This window comes from Pseudopodoces humilis, chromosome 6 (assembly GCF_049639895.1).
Source record: "Pseudopodoces humilis isolate 2021_Gansu_Grassland_sample_001 chromosome 6, ASM4963989v1, whole genome shotgun sequence".
In the NCBI taxonomy this organism is placed as follows: Eukaryota; Metazoa; Chordata; class Aves; order Passeriformes; family Paridae; genus Pseudopodoces; species Pseudopodoces humilis.
In genome coordinates this window covers 43,583,457-43,602,756 of record NC_142205.1, presented here as the reverse complement: position 1 = coordinate 43,602,756, position 19,300 = coordinate 43,583,457, and the positions used below count along the sequence as shown (strand labels likewise).

Below are 19,300 nucleotides of genomic sequence, written 5' to 3'. Positions count from 1 at the left end.
GGGCCTAGGGCTGGGAGGGAAGTGGTGGTTATGGGGCACCCACGGGAATTGTGAGACACCCAAGAAAGGGGAGACGACACAGGAGAGGGCAGAGACACCCCAGGAGGCAATGGGACGCCCAGGAGGCTGGAAAAACCCAGGGATTTATAAAGCACATGGGTGCCAAATACAGCTTGGACACGGTTGGGGTCACCCAGGGAGGCGTATGATTGCAGGGTCCCCCAGGAAGCTGATGCTGGAGCCCAGGCCTCTGACACCTCCTTTATTGCCAGCACTAACAGAGCCCCCGACGGGAGGGCAAATCCGCACCGTGTGCCCATGGCACCGCCGTGGTGGGCCTCACTGCGGGGCCGCGTAGGTGCCCGCCAGGTGCACGGGCAGCCCGTCGCGGCAGGCCACGCGCACGTGGTGCTGCGCCTGGCGGGCGCGGTAGGCGCAGGGCGGCCGCGTGTCCCCGCCGCGCAGGCGACAGGCCGTGAGGCTCAAGGCGCCCGGGGTGCTGTGGAACCCCGTGTCGGGGTCGGGCGCCCGGGAGCAGGCGGCCACCAGGTCCTCAGCTGGGGCGTGCACGAAGGTGTTGGAGGGCTTGCAGGGCCTGCCCGGGGCCGTCACCCGCCGCCGCGCCAGCATGGTCTCGCAGTAGCGATGCGCCGCCAGCGTGGACGTCCGGGGGTTGTCCACGTGCTGCCGCAGGAACTTCTCGTAGCGGGTCTCGCCCGCCGCCCCTGCCAGCGCTGCCAGCACCAGAGTCATGCACAGCACCCAGCCCGCCATGGACACCTGGGGAAGGTGGGGTTAGGGCCATCTGGACCCCTGGGCCCCAGCTGGAAATCCTGCCCTGGGTGCTTGGTTATTCTACAAATTCCCCCTCCAAAATCCCTGGGTCCCATATAATTCCCCTCCCAATGTGTGGGGGCCCATCTCTGGAGAGCTTGGCTCTCTGTGGATCTCACCTGGATGCATGGGTCCCCTAAAGTTTTGCACTTCCCAGAAGCCTCAGCCCTGCATGGAACACCCCCTACCTGCTCCTCAGACCCTTGGTTCCCCTATAGATCCAGCCCATGCCCCAATACCCGGATGCCATACTCAGCCTCCCTTCCCCACTGGATGCTTGGGTTCCTCACAGACCCCTCCCACAGACATTCTGGTCCCGATGCACCCCTCACCCGCACCTGTGTGTGTGCCTCGGTTTCCCTTATGGCCTCAAGGTCTCCAGGATCCCTCCCACTCCTCTGCACCTCTTTTATACTGGCCCCAGCTGTGCCCAATGGGCAAGGATCCAGGAGGAGGGGCAGGGTAAAGGGCAAGGTCCAGTGGATGTCTGGGGAAAACCAGGTATCCAGGAGGCCCCATTCGCCCTCATGGCCTCCAAGGTCATTAGGCAGTCATTAACAAACCACGTGACTGTCTGCGTGCATCCCCTTGGGTGGCCCCTGCCCACTCTGGCCTTGGCCAGTGGTCCCATGAAAGGCAGGATAACCTGGGACCTTTTGGGTTGCAGGGTGAGGTACGTGGTTCCCTGGTGGGGAGCAGGATGTCACCATCGCCTCTGGGGCAGCTGGCAGATGTTACTACAACTCTTGAAAGATGTGGCACATCTGTGGCTGTTCTGCAGTGCTAAGGGTATTTGTTCCTTTTCCCTGTGTCCCCTTGCAGGCAAATTCATACTCCTGGGAAGTGCCTGGATGCATTTTTCCTCACTGCTACCTCCCATGCTCCCAGCTGCTCCATTGATGCAGAGACAAAGCAAAGAGCCAGGAGCCAGCCTGAGTCCATCAAAACTCCAACTCCTCTAATCTAATGCGTATTCCTCATCGATCGGTCCATATTTATTTGTATGACGTACTCTTACGGGATGCTTGAAATACAAAGTTCATCAAGCAACTTCCATTGCAGAAAATACCAGACGACGTCACTTACATTTACAAAAGGTGACAAGATTCAGTCTGGGGACAAATAATTCAGCTTGAAGACATCAGAATGGGCAGGACGTGGCACCTGCCTTTCGCCCGGGCACAGTCGGTGTAGCGAACCTCATCCCTGTGGTTCTGCCCGCCCGCACAGCGGCCCCACTCGGGCATCCCTATTTGCAGTGCTGCGCCGCGCTCCGGCCAGGAGTCCCGGGCCGGGGCACAGGGATCGGGAGTCCCGGGCCGGGGCACAGGGATCGGGAGTCCCGAACAGGGTGCTCCGCAGGGCTCCAGGCGGGGGCGCACACGGGCACGGGCTCCCCCCGCCCCCCCCGTGCCGTTGGTTCCGTCCCGCCGTGGTCCATCCCGGGCGCCCGCCCCCGCTCCGGGCGCTGGAGGCGGCCCCGTTCTCGCAGGTCTCGCGCGAGTGCCGGTCTCGTATAATCTCGCGGGAGCGCGCACGCCCCGCCCTTTCCGCGGCGCGGGCCGGACGATGGCGGTCGGGAAGAACAAGCGCCTCACCAAGGGCGGCAAGAAGGGCGCCAAGAAGAAAGTGTGAGGGCCGCCGGGGCACGGGCGGGCGGTGCCCGGGGGCGCCGGGCGGGGCGCCGCGGCGGCGGGATGCCGGGGATGCGGGGCGGATGGCGGTGGCGGCCCGGCCGGAGCAGGGCCGATGCTGTCATGGCGTCAGCGGGTGTGGGCCCGGCGGGGCGGGAGCAGCGGCGGGCATTCGGAGAGGAAGGTCTTACTGCAGGCCGGCCTGAGAAAGTCGTTTAAAAAAGTCTTCATTTGATTTAAGGGTCGACCCTTTCTCCAAGAAGGACTGGTACGATGTCAAAGCACCGGCGATGTTCAATATCCGAAACATCGGGAAGACGCTTGTCACCAGGACTCAAGGAACTAGTGAGTACTTGGGGTTGGTGCAGTACAGGGGATTGTGTTTGCTCCGTGTGCTGCCTCCAATGGTTAAAGAACTTTTTTGGACAATAAACTGCTGAAAAACGGGTTTTACTTGTACTAATACGAACTTGGAAGCTAAAAAAGTTGGATGATTTGAGTGGTGGTTTGTTTTTTTTTTTAGTTGACCGAGTTGTTTTAATAAATGAGCTTAGCTGCGGGGAAGTTCATACACTGGGCTCTTGTTTGTACAAGAAAGCCAAACCATGGAAGGAAAGGTCTGAAGTTTCTAATGAGCTTCTCTTGGCCAGTTAGGAAAAGTTGAAGAAGTAAGCAGTAGTTCTGATTGTCACAGGGGAGGTGTGTGACAGTGCCACAGGAGACCTTAGTCTTAATGAGATCGTAACATCAAAACACTAAAATCTCTGAGATTGAAAGATTTTGGGTGAAGGTAAGAGCTGGAATTGCTGGCTTAATGTGAGCACTGCTGTATCACTGGAGGGCAAGTTTGGTTTTATATGATCTGGATATATGGTGTCTGGATAGAGGTAATCGTATTTTTGGAAGCTTAGCCACGCAGAATGGCTAAGTAGCTTTAGGATACTCTGCTGGTTGCACTCAAAGTTAGGATGATGATTGTTTGACTTGTAACATGTGAAACAAATAAAATGAGGGTCACTGCCAAACGAAGTGTGAACCAGCCGGTTTTATTAAAATGGTTCCTCGTTGGAGGAGGAGCTGTGAAATTATTGTGCTGGCCTGTTCATGGCTGCATCATCTCTGCTGTGCACTTGGGGCTTTTTATGTTTAGTTTTTTCATTACTGTTCATAATTTCCAAATACTCTGTAACCCCTTTATGCTTGAAACAAACCAAATTATTACACATGGTGGAATCTGCTGTATGCTGATGTTTGTATCCCACACCTGATACTATCACCTTAAAAAGATTCCTCCCAAAGGGAGGAATTTCCACCCTTGCTGGTTCTATGAGAACGGGATTCCAGTGGGAATTCAGTGTCTGACTTGAAGAATGTGCTTCTAATGTTAATCTAAGGTGTTTTATTCTGTTCCATCACACAGAAATTGCCTCTGACGGGCTGAAGGGCCGCGTGTTTGAAGTGAGCCTGGCTGATCTGCAGAATGATGAGGTTGCCTTCCGCAAATTTAAACTGATCACTGAGGACGTTCAGGGCAAAAATTGTCTGACCAACTTCCATGGGATGGACCTCACACGGGACAAAATGTGCTCCATGGTCAAAAAATGGCAGGTGTGTAAGAAACAAGGTCTGTGTCGCTGCCCGTGCCTTCAGGGAGGGAGGGAAGCGATGGTGCCTGGCAAAGCCGTGTTTGAAGCGGCATCAGACGGCGTTGGGGGTGTGGGGCTGGGCAGCCTGTCTGCTGCGTGGGTGGTAAAGGTTCAGTGCTTCCTCTTTCAGACAATGATTGAAGCCCACGTGGATGTCAAAACTACGGATGGGTACCTGTTGCGCCTCTTCTGTGTGGGCTTCACCAAGAAGCGCAATAACCAAATCCGCAAGACTTCCTATGCCCAGCACCAGCAGGTCCGGCAGATCCGCAAGAAAATGATGGAAATCATGACCCGGGAGGTGCAGACCAATGACCTGAAGGAAGTTGTCAATAAGCTGTAAGCTTTGGCCCTGTTATTTTTTTCTCCCCTGCAGTTTAAATTGTTACTTGGGGGTTGGTTGTTGCTGAGTGCCTGGGGAATGCTGGGGCATCCCGAGCTGTTTGTCAGAGACCAGGCAAGGAGCCCCTCGTGTGGAAAAGCCAATTGCCCTTTTCTGCAAGTGTTTCCTCTTAGTCTCTGCATCGTGTCTGACTTCAGTCTGCTGTCATGTTTGCATAAATGTAAATCACTCTGCAGAAAATTAGTGGTACACATTTCTGCAAACTGAAGTTGTAATTCTGATCTGTTGGGACTGTGAATGTTCCGAGCTCTTCTGATAGAAGAGTTTTTCAAAGTGTGCTGATTGCTTCCAAAAGTTCGCAGATTTGCTCTCAAAATGAGCACACTTGCACTACGTCCCTTCTAACATTGAAGGGAGGTGTCTTAGAACTTAACTGTACTTGAAGAAAATTGTCAAAGCAATGGCGTAAACTTCTGTAGAGTATTTCGTATTCTTAAGGGTTTTTTTTAAAGCCTGTGTTACTGCTGCAGAAGCAGGCAGAGTTTTTAGCATAAGCAGGTGGAGTTTTTAGCATTGTGGTGCTCTGTGATTTCCCAGGATCCCAGACAGCATTGGCAAGGACATCGAGAAGGCCTGTCAGTCCATTTACCCTCTGCACGACGTCTATGTCCGCAAGGTGAAGATGCTCAAGAAGCCCAAGTTTGAATGTAAGTGGGTTACTGCAGACATTTGGAGGAGGGTGTGGAAAGGAGTTAAATTGATTTGCTTTTGGATAAAGATGTTACAGCAGCATCAATGAGCTTAAGTAGTTGTAGAAGGGAAGTAGTGTGTCCTTGTTGCCACGTGTGCCTTGCAGGATTGAAAGCCAAGCAGTGAGCGTTCAGTTTGAAGCTGCTTGAATTCTTGCCTGGAATGCTACTGAGTGTTGAAGAGCTTTGCTTTGGGAATGAATGATGACAAAATGTTTCGGTCCCAGATGATGTGGAATGATTCCATTTCACCTTTTTCTGACATTCCCATGTAATGCAGCAGTAGGTTCCTGAGTTGTATTACTACTGGACAATACTACTGGACTTTTTTCCTTTTAGAAAAAAGGTGTGGTTTGTAGTTTGATTGCATAGCCTTACTTCACTGCTTGTTTCTGTTTGACTGTCATTGCAGCAGCATATCTGTGCATGAGCTGTCTGCAATGGACTTAGTCCTACCTACAGAAAATGTTCTGCTTTCCATTCTGAAATGGTGGTTTCACTTGTGTATGATGAGTAATTGAGTAATTTAATATGGTTTTAACAGGTCCATCTCTCACTGTTTCTGTCACTGCTTCTTTTTAGTGGGCAAGCTGATGGAGCTGCATGGTGAAGGTGGTGGTGCTGGAAAGCCCTCTGGGGATGAGGCAGGCACTAAGGTAGAGCGAGCTGATGGATATGAGCCACCCGTGCAAGAGTCTGTGTGAAACTAAAAATTGGTGGAAAATAAAAGGTTTTAATATACAGAACTAATGCTTGGTTGCTTGTATTACTACTGGACAATATTGGTACCAGATGTGTGGATGAGTTTTCAATAAGGTAAACTTATGGTCTTGGTTTAAAAAAAATAAAAAAGTACTCATGTACTTCTCCAGTTGTGTTGTGGAGATGGGTGGAAGAAGGTGGGTTATCCTTTTTGTGGATTCTCTTATGTTGGTTTTTCCCAGTAATTTTAGTCCTCACCAAAAAAACCTTGTGTATGTGTGCAGAGGTTGTATTGGTGAGAGGTGCCTCAGAGAGTACAGGGAAGGCAGAAGTTGCACAGGGAAACCTGTGTCAGAATTTGGTATTATTGGGAAGTCTTGCAGTTTTATCCAGATGACTTGCTTCAGAATAATGTGCCTATGTTTAAATTTGGTAATTTTATGCAACCTTTCATGGGATAGGTGTGGTCTCTGGTGGTCAGAAGGTGTTTGAAGGTGTTAAAGTTGTAATTATGATGATGGGAGCAGCGTTAATTTCAACCAGTGCAGAAATCCAGAATGTGCTTGAGCAGTGGGGTTGGGTGTTGGATTTTAACCTGTCAGAACTGAGGGATGACTATAAGGGAGAACCTGTGGAACTTCAGGGAGGAAAAAAATTCTGTAAAAAGGCAATGCTGTGCATTCTGAAAACAAAACACTTGTTTTTGCTGAGTAATTGTAAGATTGTTTTCCATTATCTAACAGCATTTTTGCTTCTTGTTCAACTTACGTTGGCTAAAAGAGTGATTTTCCTGGCTAAAATGAGTTTTGTGTGCTATCAATGTGTTCTATTTGTTAGAATAGGGCAACCAACTTAGTGCTGTTAAATTTTTGGTAAGTTAGTCATTTAGACTTGAGAGCAAAATGCAGAGTTCACTGAAACCACTGGCCCTTGCAGTTGGTTGTCACAGAGCTTAGGACAATAAAGGAAAATAGTGAAAATGTTACTGTTACAACAAAGCTACTGGGGAAAAGGAGAAGGGGCCCTGCTATCCATGAAGGCAGTACTGTTCCCTGCCAGGGATTTTCATATTTTCCTAGTTGATTATTCTGATTTGGACCAAATAATAGGCAAAATGGTTTGAGAAGAATGGTTTTGAACTTCAGAGTGCCACAGGTGATGTGATTTTGTGATTCCAAGTTACAGTTTTAGTATGTTCTGGTTTTTCCACTTTGTGTACTGGAAGGAGGAGTAGTGAGTGCTCAATACTCAGAACCTTGGAACAGGGGGAAGGAATCATGTTGCTGTGTTCTTTCCATCTGTACTGCTGAGGCAGGTGTCACCTGCCTTCAGGAGTCCCAGACAGGCACATATTTGAAGGGGTTTTGTTACTTGCATATCTGAGGACTGTATGGTGCCAAAAAGTCCAGGAGGATTTGGGGAAAGAACAAGGACCTGGGTTTTTTTTTGGGCTTTTAAATGTATTGTTTGGAACAGTGCATTGCCATGTAGGCATTCTGGGTAAATGTAGGCTTTGTAATGTGATTTCTGGTGGGGGGAAAGCAGGAAAAGAAATACCGTGCACCCTGTATTCTCTCAGTGAGTACTAGCTGAAAAATAGTAGAGTATGAAAGCAGCCATCAGCAGAGCACACCTAAATTATATGCAGGATCAGGCCATGTCTTCCTCGCAACGTTATCACAGTGAGAACCACAGTGTGTGTGACAGCCAGTGGTGACGGGTGCTTGTTGCAGGTAGGAAAATGCTGTAGGTGGTGAGTGTGAGGCATACCCAAGTCTAAAGGCTTGAATAACCTGTTAAAATGATCCAGATTCTCTTGAGGGGTTTGGACTACTTGTCTGGGGGTGGAGTGTTACTTTCCAGCTGGGCTAAATATATAAGCAGAATAAGATCTCTCTTAACTGTCAAGTAGAAAGCTCAGCTCTCCACAGCACAAGAATTTAAATGCTCTCATAACTTAATTATAAAAATTTTATTGGTTAAATACATTCTTAATTTACAGAGGTACCATAACAAACTTACTGGACTTAACAAAGGTTTATTTAGGACACTGTTCATTGTACAGAGAACAAAGACATCTTCCTGAAGATATTTCCAGAGGATGGGTCAAACAAAATATTTTGGTAGGTGAGGCTCTTATTCTAATGCATGGAGATCTAGCTGGATTTCAAGGTTAACAGCTGAAATTTGCTACTACATTGCAGTTAAAATTTGCACTCTACCTCGTTCTCGGCTTTTTTGTACACCTTAGGAATTTTACACTGTGATCTGTATGCGGTCTCACGGTGGTGTTGGGCACTGTCTTAGGAAAATCCTGTCCTGTAAAAGCCGAGCATCTCCCTTGCTTCAGCGTTCACACAGACGCCGTTTCAGCTGCCTGCAGCCATGCGAGCAGCCCGTAGATGGCACTCAGTGCTCTGAGTAAAAGGCCTTGCTGCTACTCCTGCCCTTCCCCACAGGGAGGAGATTACATACAGCAGAGTGGTCTTGTCAATGAACAGGCACTGACTTAAACATTCAGTGAAGTTACAAAAACAACTGGTCAAGACGCAGCTATAAAAATGGGAGAGGAAATTGAAAAAAAATATAAAAAAATCAGTTCTATTTTTGAGATTTGTATCAAAACCTTAGAAAACTGCCAGACAAACAGTAAGTAAACATCATACACTTTAGCCTCATCTACCACCACATTGGTGCAGTATGTTTTTGAAGGACCTGGCTATTCCTTGGATTTCTCTAGGAGATGACTGGTTTTTTTTTGGAATAAACAAGAACCTTTAGAATCTATTAACAGGAAAACCTGGGAGAGTGGGAAGGATTGTCCTTGGCTGTGGACGTCCATGTGATTCCACAGGAGTTCCAGACAGGCTTGCTGGGGCTGCTAAAACTAAGTAACAGCTGGTACCCGTGGTTGCATTTCCAGCCTTCTAGAACAGCACCTAATTCAGCATTTTATTTACTATGTTAGTCCCTAATGGAAGTAGAAGTCCAGTTCCTCAGCTCATTAAAACTTTGTGTGGTCTTCATCGCCCTGTTGTGTGAAGGGTTTTGGTGTAGTTTAAACACAACAGAACACAAAGCTGGGGGGCTGGGTCTGTCTTTGCAGGGTCTGTGGCCCAGCAGTGCCTGCTGAGTGAACAGTGCTGTGTCTGCACTGCAGGTCCCTCAGGCTCGCTCCAGTCTCCCACTGGGAATGGATGCCCATTCCTTGCTGGGGGAGGCCTGCAGTTCTGGCTACGCCTATTCCTGCCTGCTGTGATGGTAACCAGAGCACAGGGAGGGCAGTGCACCCTCCCCAGCCTGCTTAGGCCCCAGTTCAGGTGCACCCGAGTCCCTCATAGCAGCAGGTAGTTGTTGCTGTGATGCTTAGAGCTCACACCAGTGAAGTTGTCAGCAGGGATATGACGAAGTTAAAACTAACTCAAGGTCTCTCATCATGATTCTGGTTTCCAGTCTATCCATCTCCAGCTGTTGGCCCCTCTGCCAAGCCCATGAAGGAAAGTCTTGTTGAAGGTATCTCGATACCCAGTGACCTGCAGCTCTCTGGAGCAATGACTCATCAGCCTACAGGTTCCTTTTTGTGATACAGTGCACAAGGGGTGGAATACTGGCAGCAGTGAAAGAAGCAATTGCAGTGTAATTTCTTCTATCCCAGTCTGATGGAATTAGCAGTTAATCAGGATTCTATTTAACTATTTTGTCAGAAACCAGATTTACAGAAAGGAATTGACTATTGGAAGTTCCTATAATGTGAAACTACCTCAACCATTTTAGTTGGTCAGTCAAGCTACACTGCTGCTTTTTACCAAGTGCCTTGGTTAGAGCTGCTGGGAGTAACTTCTTGCCAGCCATGTTTTCCTTAAGGCCTCGACAGACCATTTATAAAGATGCTCAGAGTATTCGGTATGTGGCAACAAACTGGAAAGTAATCCCATGTCTGCTGAAAACTAAACCCAAGGCTGTATAATATCCTTCATGTTAAGGATAGGAATAGTGTTACTGAAGTATGTTCCAGTGCTTGAGTGACAAATAAAATGCAGACTGAGTGAACACTGGCTTTCCACTTCCATGAGGGGAGTGGAGGGGCAAATAGTTGGAATAGTGCAGCTACTCCATGGCTTGGATCTGAGAAAGCTCAATAAACACTGTCACCAACTTCAGCTGGGAAAGAAGGGTAGGATGGTGCTCAAAGATCAGTGGGCAGTAGGAAAAAACTAAACCTGTACTTGCAAAGTATTTTGGGGAAAGTGAGGAAGGTCTAAGATGATTCATACCAATTTAAACAGAATTCATTAAAAGGCAAAACACTTAAAAATTTTACTTCTGTGATCTTGCTGTATGAGCAGCTTGGGCTAAGAATAGAAGGATACTACACAAGGATTTATTTCTCCATTTCCCCTCTTACCAGTATTAGATTTGATACTTTTCTACTATGAAATACCAGTTATTTTTCTTATCCTCTAAGTCATAAAACAAGTGGATTCTACTGCTAATGTGGAACTCAAGCAGTAATGAAACCTGAATATCAAACTTCATCTACATACTGAGTGCTGTAATTATATATTAAAACAATTTTTAAAGTTTGGATCTTAAGAAGTTCAAAGAAGGCCAAAGCAGCTTGTGTTATGCAGACTTTGTGCATGATAAATGTAATACCAGAGAGTAAACATACTAGAATGCTATATAAGTTAAAATGGTGTTGCACCACAGTATTTCCCTAGTTGGAAATGGCTAAGAGCCTGCTTGTTTTGCTCTCTGAGCATTCATGAAACATGACTACATACACTGTCACAAAAGACTCAAATTTTCTTATCTGACTTCAAGATACTACTATGACTGTCTAGAAAAAGTAGTGCAAAACATTGATTATCAACACTCGTTGATGTCTTTGCTGTGCCTTTAGGGTAGAAAACATTCTCTCCCACACACAGGGAGTATTACAAAGGCAACACTTCACGGTGTTTTTACAATCTGAACAAAGTTCTTGGGAAATATCCCAGACTTTCCTAGTATCTCTCCACTCATCCAGTCCTCGTCTACAGATTCCAGCTCTGTTATCATGTCACCTGCCTGTAAGAGAAGGAATAAATGTGAGTCAGTACAGCTTACTGTGCAATGTTACTGAGCAATGTCAATGCGTGGAGAGATGATCCCATTTAGAAGCAATTAATATCAAGGAGTAGAGGAGTAAGTCGTGGCTAGTCTCTTCCATTAGTTACATCTCTTGGAGACTGCCAAAACCAGCTGAAGCTTCTTTTAGGCTAAATACTTGTCTATGCTGAAAAATCACCACCGTTGGAGAGACAGAAGAGCACTGCCGGATAACTTTCCACATTGGTTTGGCTTTCCACGTATGTTAAGAGCTGGCTCATGGGGTCCTTGCTTTACTGTTTATTTGTGTGTGTTTCCAGGGTTTGTTTTCTTAAAACACTATAAAGATTATATTTTTAAAAAAATTAGTCCTAGTATTTTCTAGCACTTGGAAACTTTCTCCCCTCCAAAAAGAAGAAATGCAATCTAATTTAAACTGCAGCTCCTGTGTTTGGTCCTGGCTTTTGTTCTCACCGTCCCATGCCACGCCCTTCATCTGAAGTACTGGCCTTTCTTTCAGTACCTCTATTCCCCTTTTCTGCTTTAAAGAATCATCTATCCTTTCAGCATTGCAAGCTGCTAATGCTGAAACTATTTTGCTGGTTTTTAAAGAGAAAATACTGTGTGTTTCAGCTCCTGTGGAAGTCTACCATTTCTCAGAAATTTGCTTTTGAGAACTTGGTTATCTAAATCAAGGGCACTCTGTTTCTTGTTCATGCTTAATATGATCAGGGCATTCAGCATGTATTTAATTTTTCCCCTCATTCCCATGGCAACTCTGTCTTGTATTGCCAGTTCAAGATTTTGCTGTACTAGGTTTCTCTTAGAGGCCTGGCTGCTGTAGCACTGTCACTCTCACCATTACCTCCTGCTCAGAGTTTTCTTTCTAGTCCAAAGAGACGCTCCCTTGACCATATAAACCAATCAGGAACTGAATGCACTGCAAAATAAGGTCTGTTTATCTTGTCATATTAACTAGAACAGAGAAGTCAAGAATTCTGCAACTCCTGACCTCTTCAGTGTCTCTAATGAAGATTTTTGCTGATAGGAAATAGGAGTGATAAGGAAAAAATATTTTCTAGAGACCACTTATCAAACGTATTAATATTTATGCATATTAGTATCTATGTTAATATCTATGCACTTCATCCTTCTTGTCTAAAGCCTATTTTCACAGTGGATGAACCTTATCTTTTAGCACTCCTTAGGAGCATGAGACCTCTTGGAAATTGGTCTAAGAGAGGTACTTACTTTGAAGGAAAGCTCATCTTCATTTTCTCCATGAAAATCATAAAGAGCTTTGGCTTTCCCTTTCTTCCCTCCTCCAGGCTGTGACAGCTCTACCCTGGCTACAGAACATGGACAAGAGAAGTTACTTGCACTGGAGTGAAATAAATCTCTGTTTCTGGAGAAGTTTCCTGTCATTCTCATGTTTTCTCCCCGCTATTGTGCTAGAGGTTCTCCAAATGTTATTGCTACTGCTGTAACAAATTCACTGTCCTACCAGAATTAAAAAAAAACAACTCTATTGCCACCAGTCCATTTTATAGTATTAAACAGTCTCACAGTTCTGCTTCTAAGCAGACTAAATTTGAAACTCACTTAACGTGAACATCCCAATGGTGATACATAATAAATGCTGACTTTCTCTCTTTCTGCTCTAAGATGAAGCAGCATCAATACTCCTGCATTATTCCTAAAGGCCTTGTTTTGCCTATGCCCTAACCACACTGGAAAATATCCCAGAGTCTGTGTCACCTCACAGATTACTTACTGACTAGAACATTATATTGCCATTATTAGAGAAGCTGGTTCAAAACTTAAGTTTAGCTTTAGAATACTAAACACTCTGGTGGTGTGTGACTTGTTGATGCCGTTGTGTTCTCCCACAGAAGTCATGACTGACACAATCCAAGGAATAATGAATTGCCATCTAGTAGGAGTACTGTACCTGAGGAGGTCTGAACAAAAACTGCTGGGAAAATCCCTTCCTTTCCATTCAGTCTTCCTCTATACCACTCCAAATCTACTTGTTCCAGTATTTGGATGTAGTCTCCCTTTTTGAAGGATAAATCATCTTTGGTTTCTGCTGTAAAATCGTGAAGCGCTTCACACCACTCTACTGAGCGTCTGTTGTTCTATTCAAGTTAACAGAAGAGATGAATTAATTTTAGATGTGTGAATACAGCCCAAAAACTGGTGGATGCTGCTGAAAGCAGCTGTACAGCACATGGGTGTCCCAACACCCTCCCAATACAACAGTGCTGCTGCAGATGTAGACTAGAATGGCATTTCAGCAATTACCACCACAGAATTTCATCTAGGCTCAGCCACATTCCTTTTTATCTCTGGTGGCAGGGGAAAGGATTAATAAATTCCAAATTAGATCACTGCAGAAATACTTAAAATAAGAGCTAAAAAGAATTTTCTTCAGCACAAAGGATAAAAATTTACCAATGTTAATTTGTCCAAAGCTCTGAATTAAATCAGCTTAGGCCAAGTGTCAGAACTGAGCCGTGACAATGCAGCATTGTGTGCTGTGGGAGTGGTGTCGGGTTCTGCTGTTCCTCTCACATTATAATAGTCTCTGTAAATCTGTACATAAATTTTGGCTCTCACCTAGAAAGTTTTATTACCTGAGGAAGGGAAGACGAAACCTCCTTATTCTTCAGTGCTGCTTCTGTATCTACATAAGTAAAGCACAACTTAAGAAGAGGAGCAATGTCCATTCAGAATGTTACTAATGACAGAGATTTTAGATATTTGAAGTCATTATTAAGAATAGCTTCTTAAGAAGTTCTACTGTTAATTTTGAGGGTTTTTTTTAATCAGTCTTCCCCCTCTTTTTACCTCCTTTCTGGAATCATTGTCCTTTTGGAATTTTCTCCTATATGCTGCCTATTTGCTTTAGGTACAAAACCATGCTCTTGAAGATTTTTGCAAGCATATTCATACCTGTTCCAGGCAGATCTTCAATTACTTCCACAAAGTTCAAGGGGAAAATTCCAGATGTGCCTCTGAGCTCTCCTTTGGCCCACTCTTCATTTACATATTCTTTCAGGATAATAGTTTCACCTTCTGAAAAACTGAGCTCATCTTTCTGATCACCAATGTATTCAAATCGTGCTACACATCTTGGACCTCTGCACAAACAAAAGAGAAAATTACTTTGCTTCTTTATTATTACTGTCCACTTAATAATAAGACAGCATTGTGTGAAATATATGGATTGATGTTTTAATTAAAATGATAAAAAATGCACTGAAGATAAAACAGGTGGAAAACTGGGGGCCAGCCCTGGTTCTCATCTCTGCTTTCTGAGGAGGATGAGTACAGAGTCTGGAGGAGCCAGATGCAATTTCTGCATCCCAGTTGCTGTCTGTATTTTGCAAAAGTCCCTATTTCCCTTCCAAGCAACAATAAATCCCCTTGGTTTTGGGTCACCAGTCCAATTTCTCATCTTTGCCTATATCCAAACAAGTGTCCTGATACACTTTCGTTAAGAGTTTGATTATTTTTCGAGCTAGCATCCCATTTAGATGCAATCAAACATGGGTGTGGGGGGGGTGAGTGTTGTGTATTTGTCCCAAATATATGAAAATTTAATAGGAAGAAGCTAGTTTTTATTTACTTTAAAATTCTGTAAAATTCATCCCTATAATCTTATAGGGGGAAAAGCTTATCTATCAAAGAAAAACATCAATGCATCTGATATATTTTATATACTTTGGTACAGTACTGAAAAAAAAACCTAATTATTTTTCCCCCTGACTTAAATAAATTTCATTATTTAAGAACCTAATAAATTAAAGAAATTAACCTAAGAAAAATTTTGGTTTATCGGAAATGCCATGCTGGAAAAAAGCAGTAATAGGCTTTAATTCTTTCTGTATATTCATAGCACACAAAGTAAAAAGCTTGATTCCCACCCCTGTCCCCCACTCAGTAACTTTCCAAAGATGTGTCTTTCAGGACAGAGATTTTCTGTTTCTTTCACAGCTGCAGAAGCAGCTTTTTAAAATAAAGTTTTGTTTCTGACAAACCAAGCTTCATCTAAAGAACAACTGAATGATCCCACTGACATTAGTTGCTCCTTCCTGAATTTGCTTTAATTCCTGGAATGAATGATTATGAAATCCAGTAGATACCACTGAGAAATAAATAGCATGAAGAATCGTTTCTTGCCCACAAATATTAGTACAAATTGTTTGAAAATCATAAATGAAAGTGCTGGCAATTCATTTGATAATTTGGGGGGAGCTTTAGATTTACCTGTACAGCTGCACACCTTAAGGACAGACAGATTTCTCTGCTTAAAGTACCTCTGTCCCATATCTTGTTCTTTCACATGAGTAGGAGCCCTACCATGTTCCATCTTGTGAGAACACTGGAAGAAAGCAGCAAGGCCAGGAGCAAAGAGAGGAGTGTACAGTGCTGCTGAAGTTAATGAGATTGGTTCATGGCTCCTGGAGCCAGTTTTCATGACCGTACAGTTTTAGGCTTTTTTAATCTAAATATGAGTCTTAATAAATCATCATAAACATCCAGGGTTTTAAAACATGTAATTTAATATTTACAATGTATTTTGGTGAATAAATTGTTAGCCCTATTAACCTCACTGAGGGATGAGAGCCCCCGCTTCAAAGTTATTATTTCTTTTTCATTCCTCGTAAATCAACATGAGAAAGAGCAAATAAGATTCATCTGACTCACTTGATACATCGTGATGAAGAGGGTATTTTTTTCCTGTTGGCTTCTTCTGGAACATCAATCTAATAAGACAATAAAACAAATTGTATGTTCCATTGCAACCTCATGGCAACTAACCACAATAAGCCTGAAACTGGTTAATATAATGTTTTTCAGATGTGTGACACTCTGTAATCGTTAGCATGCTCTGATACATGACTACATTAATGTAAATTTATGCCTGTTTTCTCATTTTTTAATCTTATGCAAACAAGGAGAAATATTTAATGTTTTGTTTTATGAAGCTGGTTTATTGTTTCTACTGGTGGAATGCTTGATTGACGGAATATGTAACTAGATTCTACTACATGTTGTTGAATTTAGATCCCAATTCTCAACTGGTAATTGCTCTTAATTATTTACTAGCACAGTATACCACAACAGATGAAACTACTGTTTATGCTTATTCCTTCTGTGCTTTGGTAGCCAACTGCTCTCCAAACAAAAACACATCTCACAAATCTCACTTGAACTGGAGAAATACAACTTAAAAAATCAATACACAGATATATCAAAGAGACAACATTCAAGTCCTTTATCACAGGAGGACTTCAATTGTATTTTTGGTGTGACATGAAGGATGTACAGGAGATTTACAGGACTATGAGCTGAGAGGCCCTGGTGAGGAGCTTTGGGTTACAGCTCACTATTGTATCAGCCAGTTCTCATAAAATCAACAGGAATGTTTCATTAGCTTGTGTGAAGCACGGGAGGAAATCACAATGCCTTTTAGGACAAATAGTCTCTGCATTGCTCTTGCTGAAGGAGCTGGTGTTTGTGGTGCTCTGAAGGTTCTACGGGAAATCATAAGTATGTATTATTGTTAGGTGTCCAGATCCAAGCTACTACCCAGCTCAATATTGTAAAACACTCTGTAGTGTATTGTATGGAGACCTTGTATCAAGATGAAATTTGACATGAATTAGCAGGAGAATTCACTCAAGTAAATTCGCCTCATGTACTGCACTCTTTTTTCTTTTTAAAAAAACACAAATTCTGAAACAAAAGATTTTTGTCCTCAAAGGGTAATCATCTTTTACAACTAAAATAGATACACATCTTCCAGCTTTTATGAAGTTGTATCTGTCTGCATCAATGATGAGTCTGAGCCCCAAATACTCACTCCACTGCTTTAACATAAAATATTTTCTTCATTAGCTATCAGTAGAAGCAAGAGCATTTAAATTGAATTGCTGGTCTGTGTAGAAGCAGCCAATCACTTTAGCTAACAAATCTTTCTTGTGAAAGTGAATCAAGCATTGTTCCATTACTACTAACTATGAGCTTAGTTTTTATTCTTCAGCACTTCTCAGATCTTAAAATTTTTCTCCAATACTAATTACAAACTCAACAGACACCCTACCTTCTCTAAAGTCTACTAAAACCTTGGTATTGCCCATGTAGCAGCAGGGCTCACTCTGCCAGCTGTGCTGGCCCAGGGAATGTTGCCACAGACACTTCCTGTCTTTAGTGCCAAGCCATGCACTAAACCATGCACCCAGCATCCTGGTGACACTCTGGCATTCCTCCATGTCCATATGGCTGGTGTGGACAGACCAGTGCCTTTTCCACTGTCACAAAATGGACTTCAGACTCAGGCTTGCAATAGGTTTGACCCAGCATTTGTCTGCAGGGAACCATATTGTATCCCTTTTAAATTAATTATCACCGGGCTTCAAAATAGCACCTGTCTCTTGCCTTCCGCTCACTGTCAAGTGTCACATTCAGGAACAGGATTGCTTTAAGCTGCTCATTTGCAACAACACAATCTCCTTGCACTGTGCCAGCACAACCATTTGTGCAGTCACTTAGAAAACCACTTAGGTAAATTGACCCTGTTGGAAAAAACAGTACTCTAGGATGAAAAAAAACCCAACATGTTTTTTTTGGCCAAATTGCTACTCTGACCTAGTTTGCTATATGGCTAAAAAAGTGGTGATTCCAGCAAAGTTCAAGGGATAAGAAAAGAACAGAAGATGAGGAGCTGGAGGGAGGCAAAAAAATCAACCCTCTTTTACCAAGTGTTGATTCTGACATGCCACTGTCAAAAAGAAAAATCTGCTTTGAGGACCCTGAGAAACTACGGATGTTTCCAAAGAGAATCTGGTAGGGGCAATGATTTTCTCACTTGGCTTTAAATTGATTGCAAATTATTCCCCATAACACAAGCTGGTTGTGCCAAATCAAGCATCTTTCTAATACCACACAAACAAGTTGATGAGTCTTCTGTGCTGCCAGTGGGATAAGAGATTATCTAAACACGTAATGGAATTAAACACACAGGAGCCTTACTAAAACAGAACCAGAAAACAAATGTAACAGGATCTTATGTATAAATGTATACAAAGCCTACATACAACCACTTTAACAAAGCTGGCAGGAAATATCCCTGTGCGATTCCCACATTTTCCTCTGTACCACTCAGTATCAATTTTCTCCAAAAGACAAACAGTGTCTCCAGAATGAAGGTCCAAGTCGTCAGCATGCTCTGGAAGACAACGTTATTTCAGTTAACAGTACTTGTCACACTCACTAATTTCCTCTAAGTAAAACCTTCTTAAATACAAATAGCACAGACAAAACCAGAATCAGTTTTTAAAAAGTCTTAATTTTACTTGATAAATAAATCAATCAGCTTTAACCAAAAGACTGGCCCATCTCCAGCTAAACCCACTGATTTGAACAACTCTATGCGCAGACCTTGCAGACTGAGCTTCCACACCATTTTTAAGCTCTAATTTCTAAGGAAATTTCCATTTGAAAGTCTTGGAGTAAAACATGCTTCCAGAATGTTCACATTTACTTACCTGCAGGAAAATCATACAGGACTACAGCATGAGGTGCACTTGTGTCAGAAGCTTTTGGAGGGTGGTTTGAATCCTGACAACAACAAATAAATTCAAGTAGTTTATAAATCATAGAAGATACTAACATATTCTCTGTTATGTACTCCTAAATTAATTTTCTGACTTTGGACACGGAATTGTGCTGGTATTGCAGAAGGAAATGGTTATTGCTCACACAACTATGGGTCTGAATTCTGTATGCCTTTTGCCAGTGTAAACAAGAATACATTTCACCAAAATCTACTTTTGGAAGGGAAGGCATGCAATTTTTCCAAGTATAGAAAAAGCCTCAGCTATCTCTGTGGGCCAGAAATCTGTAGCACTGATAGCAACACTCATTGCAAGGGCTGTGGACAAATTTTGCACAGGTGCTTGTTAGTGTGTGCCACCAGTCTCTCTTCCTTGCTCAGGGAACACCCAACTCAACTCTCCGCCAGCACACTCAGCAGGGCCAGCACACATGCCAACAAACATTCCAAGAGGAGCAAGGAAGCCACTATGCCTTTGCTTACACGAAGGTAAGACTGAGGGGAGCTGACAGTATTGTTGTGGCATCTTCATAAAGAGAAATTATATTCAAAATGCTGAGCCAACTTCTCTGTCCCACCCACTAGGAATTTTTAGGCTGTACTGACAATGATAGTGTGTGAATTACATTCAAAGTAACTCACTGTGTACAAAAAACCCAAAACAAAACCAAACTAAA

The 19,300-nt window shown here is 43.8% G+C and overlaps 3 protein-coding genes and 1 non-coding gene across 6 annotated transcripts in view; 2 read left to right on the top strand and 2 right to left on the bottom strand.

Moving 5' to 3' along the window:
- Positions 1-248: 248 nt before the first annotated feature.
- LOC102114467 (ribonuclease CL2-like) lies at positions 249-1,239 on the bottom strand. Its single transcript, XM_005517989.3, has 2 exons — positions 1,173-1,239; positions 249-780 (listed from the first exon to the last, which is right to left on the bottom strand). Exon 2 carries the CDS (start codon positions 772-774, stop codon positions 340-342), a length of 435 nt encoding a protein of 144 aa, XP_005518046.1. The 5' UTR covers positions 775-780; positions 1,173-1,239; the 3' UTR covers positions 249-339.
- Positions 1,240-2,312: 1,073 nt separating this feature from the next.
- On the top strand, positions 2,313-5,952 carry RPS3A (ribosomal protein S3A). The gene is made up of 6 exons (XM_005517550.3): positions 2,313-2,465; positions 2,710-2,813; positions 3,889-4,076; positions 4,245-4,453; positions 5,055-5,164; positions 5,789-5,952. Exons 1-6 carry the CDS (start codon positions 2,404-2,406, stop codon positions 5,908-5,910), a joined length of 795 nt encoding a protein of 264 aa, XP_005517607.1. The 5' UTR covers positions 2,313-2,403; the 3' UTR covers positions 5,911-5,952.
- Positions 5,403-5,472, top strand: LOC148184161 (small nucleolar RNA SNORD73). Its single transcript, XR_015772859.1, has one exon. It is a non-coding gene; the product is annotated as a small nucleolar RNA SNORD73 (small nucleolar RNA).
- Positions 5,953-7,865: 1,913 nt separating the features above from the next.
- SH3D19 (SH3 domain containing 19) overlaps positions 7,866-19,300 on the bottom strand; it is an 84,183-nt gene continuing 72,748 nt past the window's right edge. For all 3 annotated transcript variants that reach the window (XM_088056506.1, XM_014259190.2, XM_014259196.2), the window contains 8 exons: positions 18,556-18,628; positions 18,106-18,236; positions 15,713-15,771; positions 13,955-14,142; positions 13,636-13,685; positions 12,951-13,137; positions 12,251-12,348; positions 7,866-10,978 (listed from right to left, as the gene is read on the bottom strand). In XM_088056506.1, coding sequence (XP_087912632.1) covers positions 10,862-10,978; positions 12,251-12,348; positions 12,951-13,137; positions 13,636-13,685; positions 13,955-14,142; positions 15,713-15,771; positions 18,106-18,236; positions 18,556-18,628 — 903 coding nt within the window. In that variant the 3' untranslated portion in view covers positions 7,866-10,861. The remainder of the gene's footprint in view (positions 10,979-12,250; positions 12,349-12,950; positions 13,138-13,635; positions 13,686-13,954; positions 14,143-15,712; positions 15,772-18,105; positions 18,237-18,555; positions 18,629-19,300) is intronic.

Bases quoted from the DNA above. Each gene is read 5' to 3' on its own strand.
- LOC102114467 (XM_005517989.3), bottom strand. From the start codon at position 774: ATGGCGGGCTGGGTGCTGTGCATGACTCTGGTGCTGGCAGCGCTGGCA.
- RPS3A (XM_005517550.3), top strand. From the start codon at position 2,404: ATGGCGGTCGGGAAGAACAAGCGCCTCACCAAGGGCGGCAAGAAGGGC. The intron at 2,814-3,888 runs GTGAGTACTTGG...TCCATCACACAG, and splicing joins CACCAGGACTCAAGGAACTA to AAATTGCCTCTGACGGGCTG. The intron at 5,165-5,788 runs GTAAGTGGGTTA...GCTTCTTTTTAG, and splicing joins CAAGAAGCCCAAGTTTGAAT to TGGGCAAGCTGATGGAGCTG.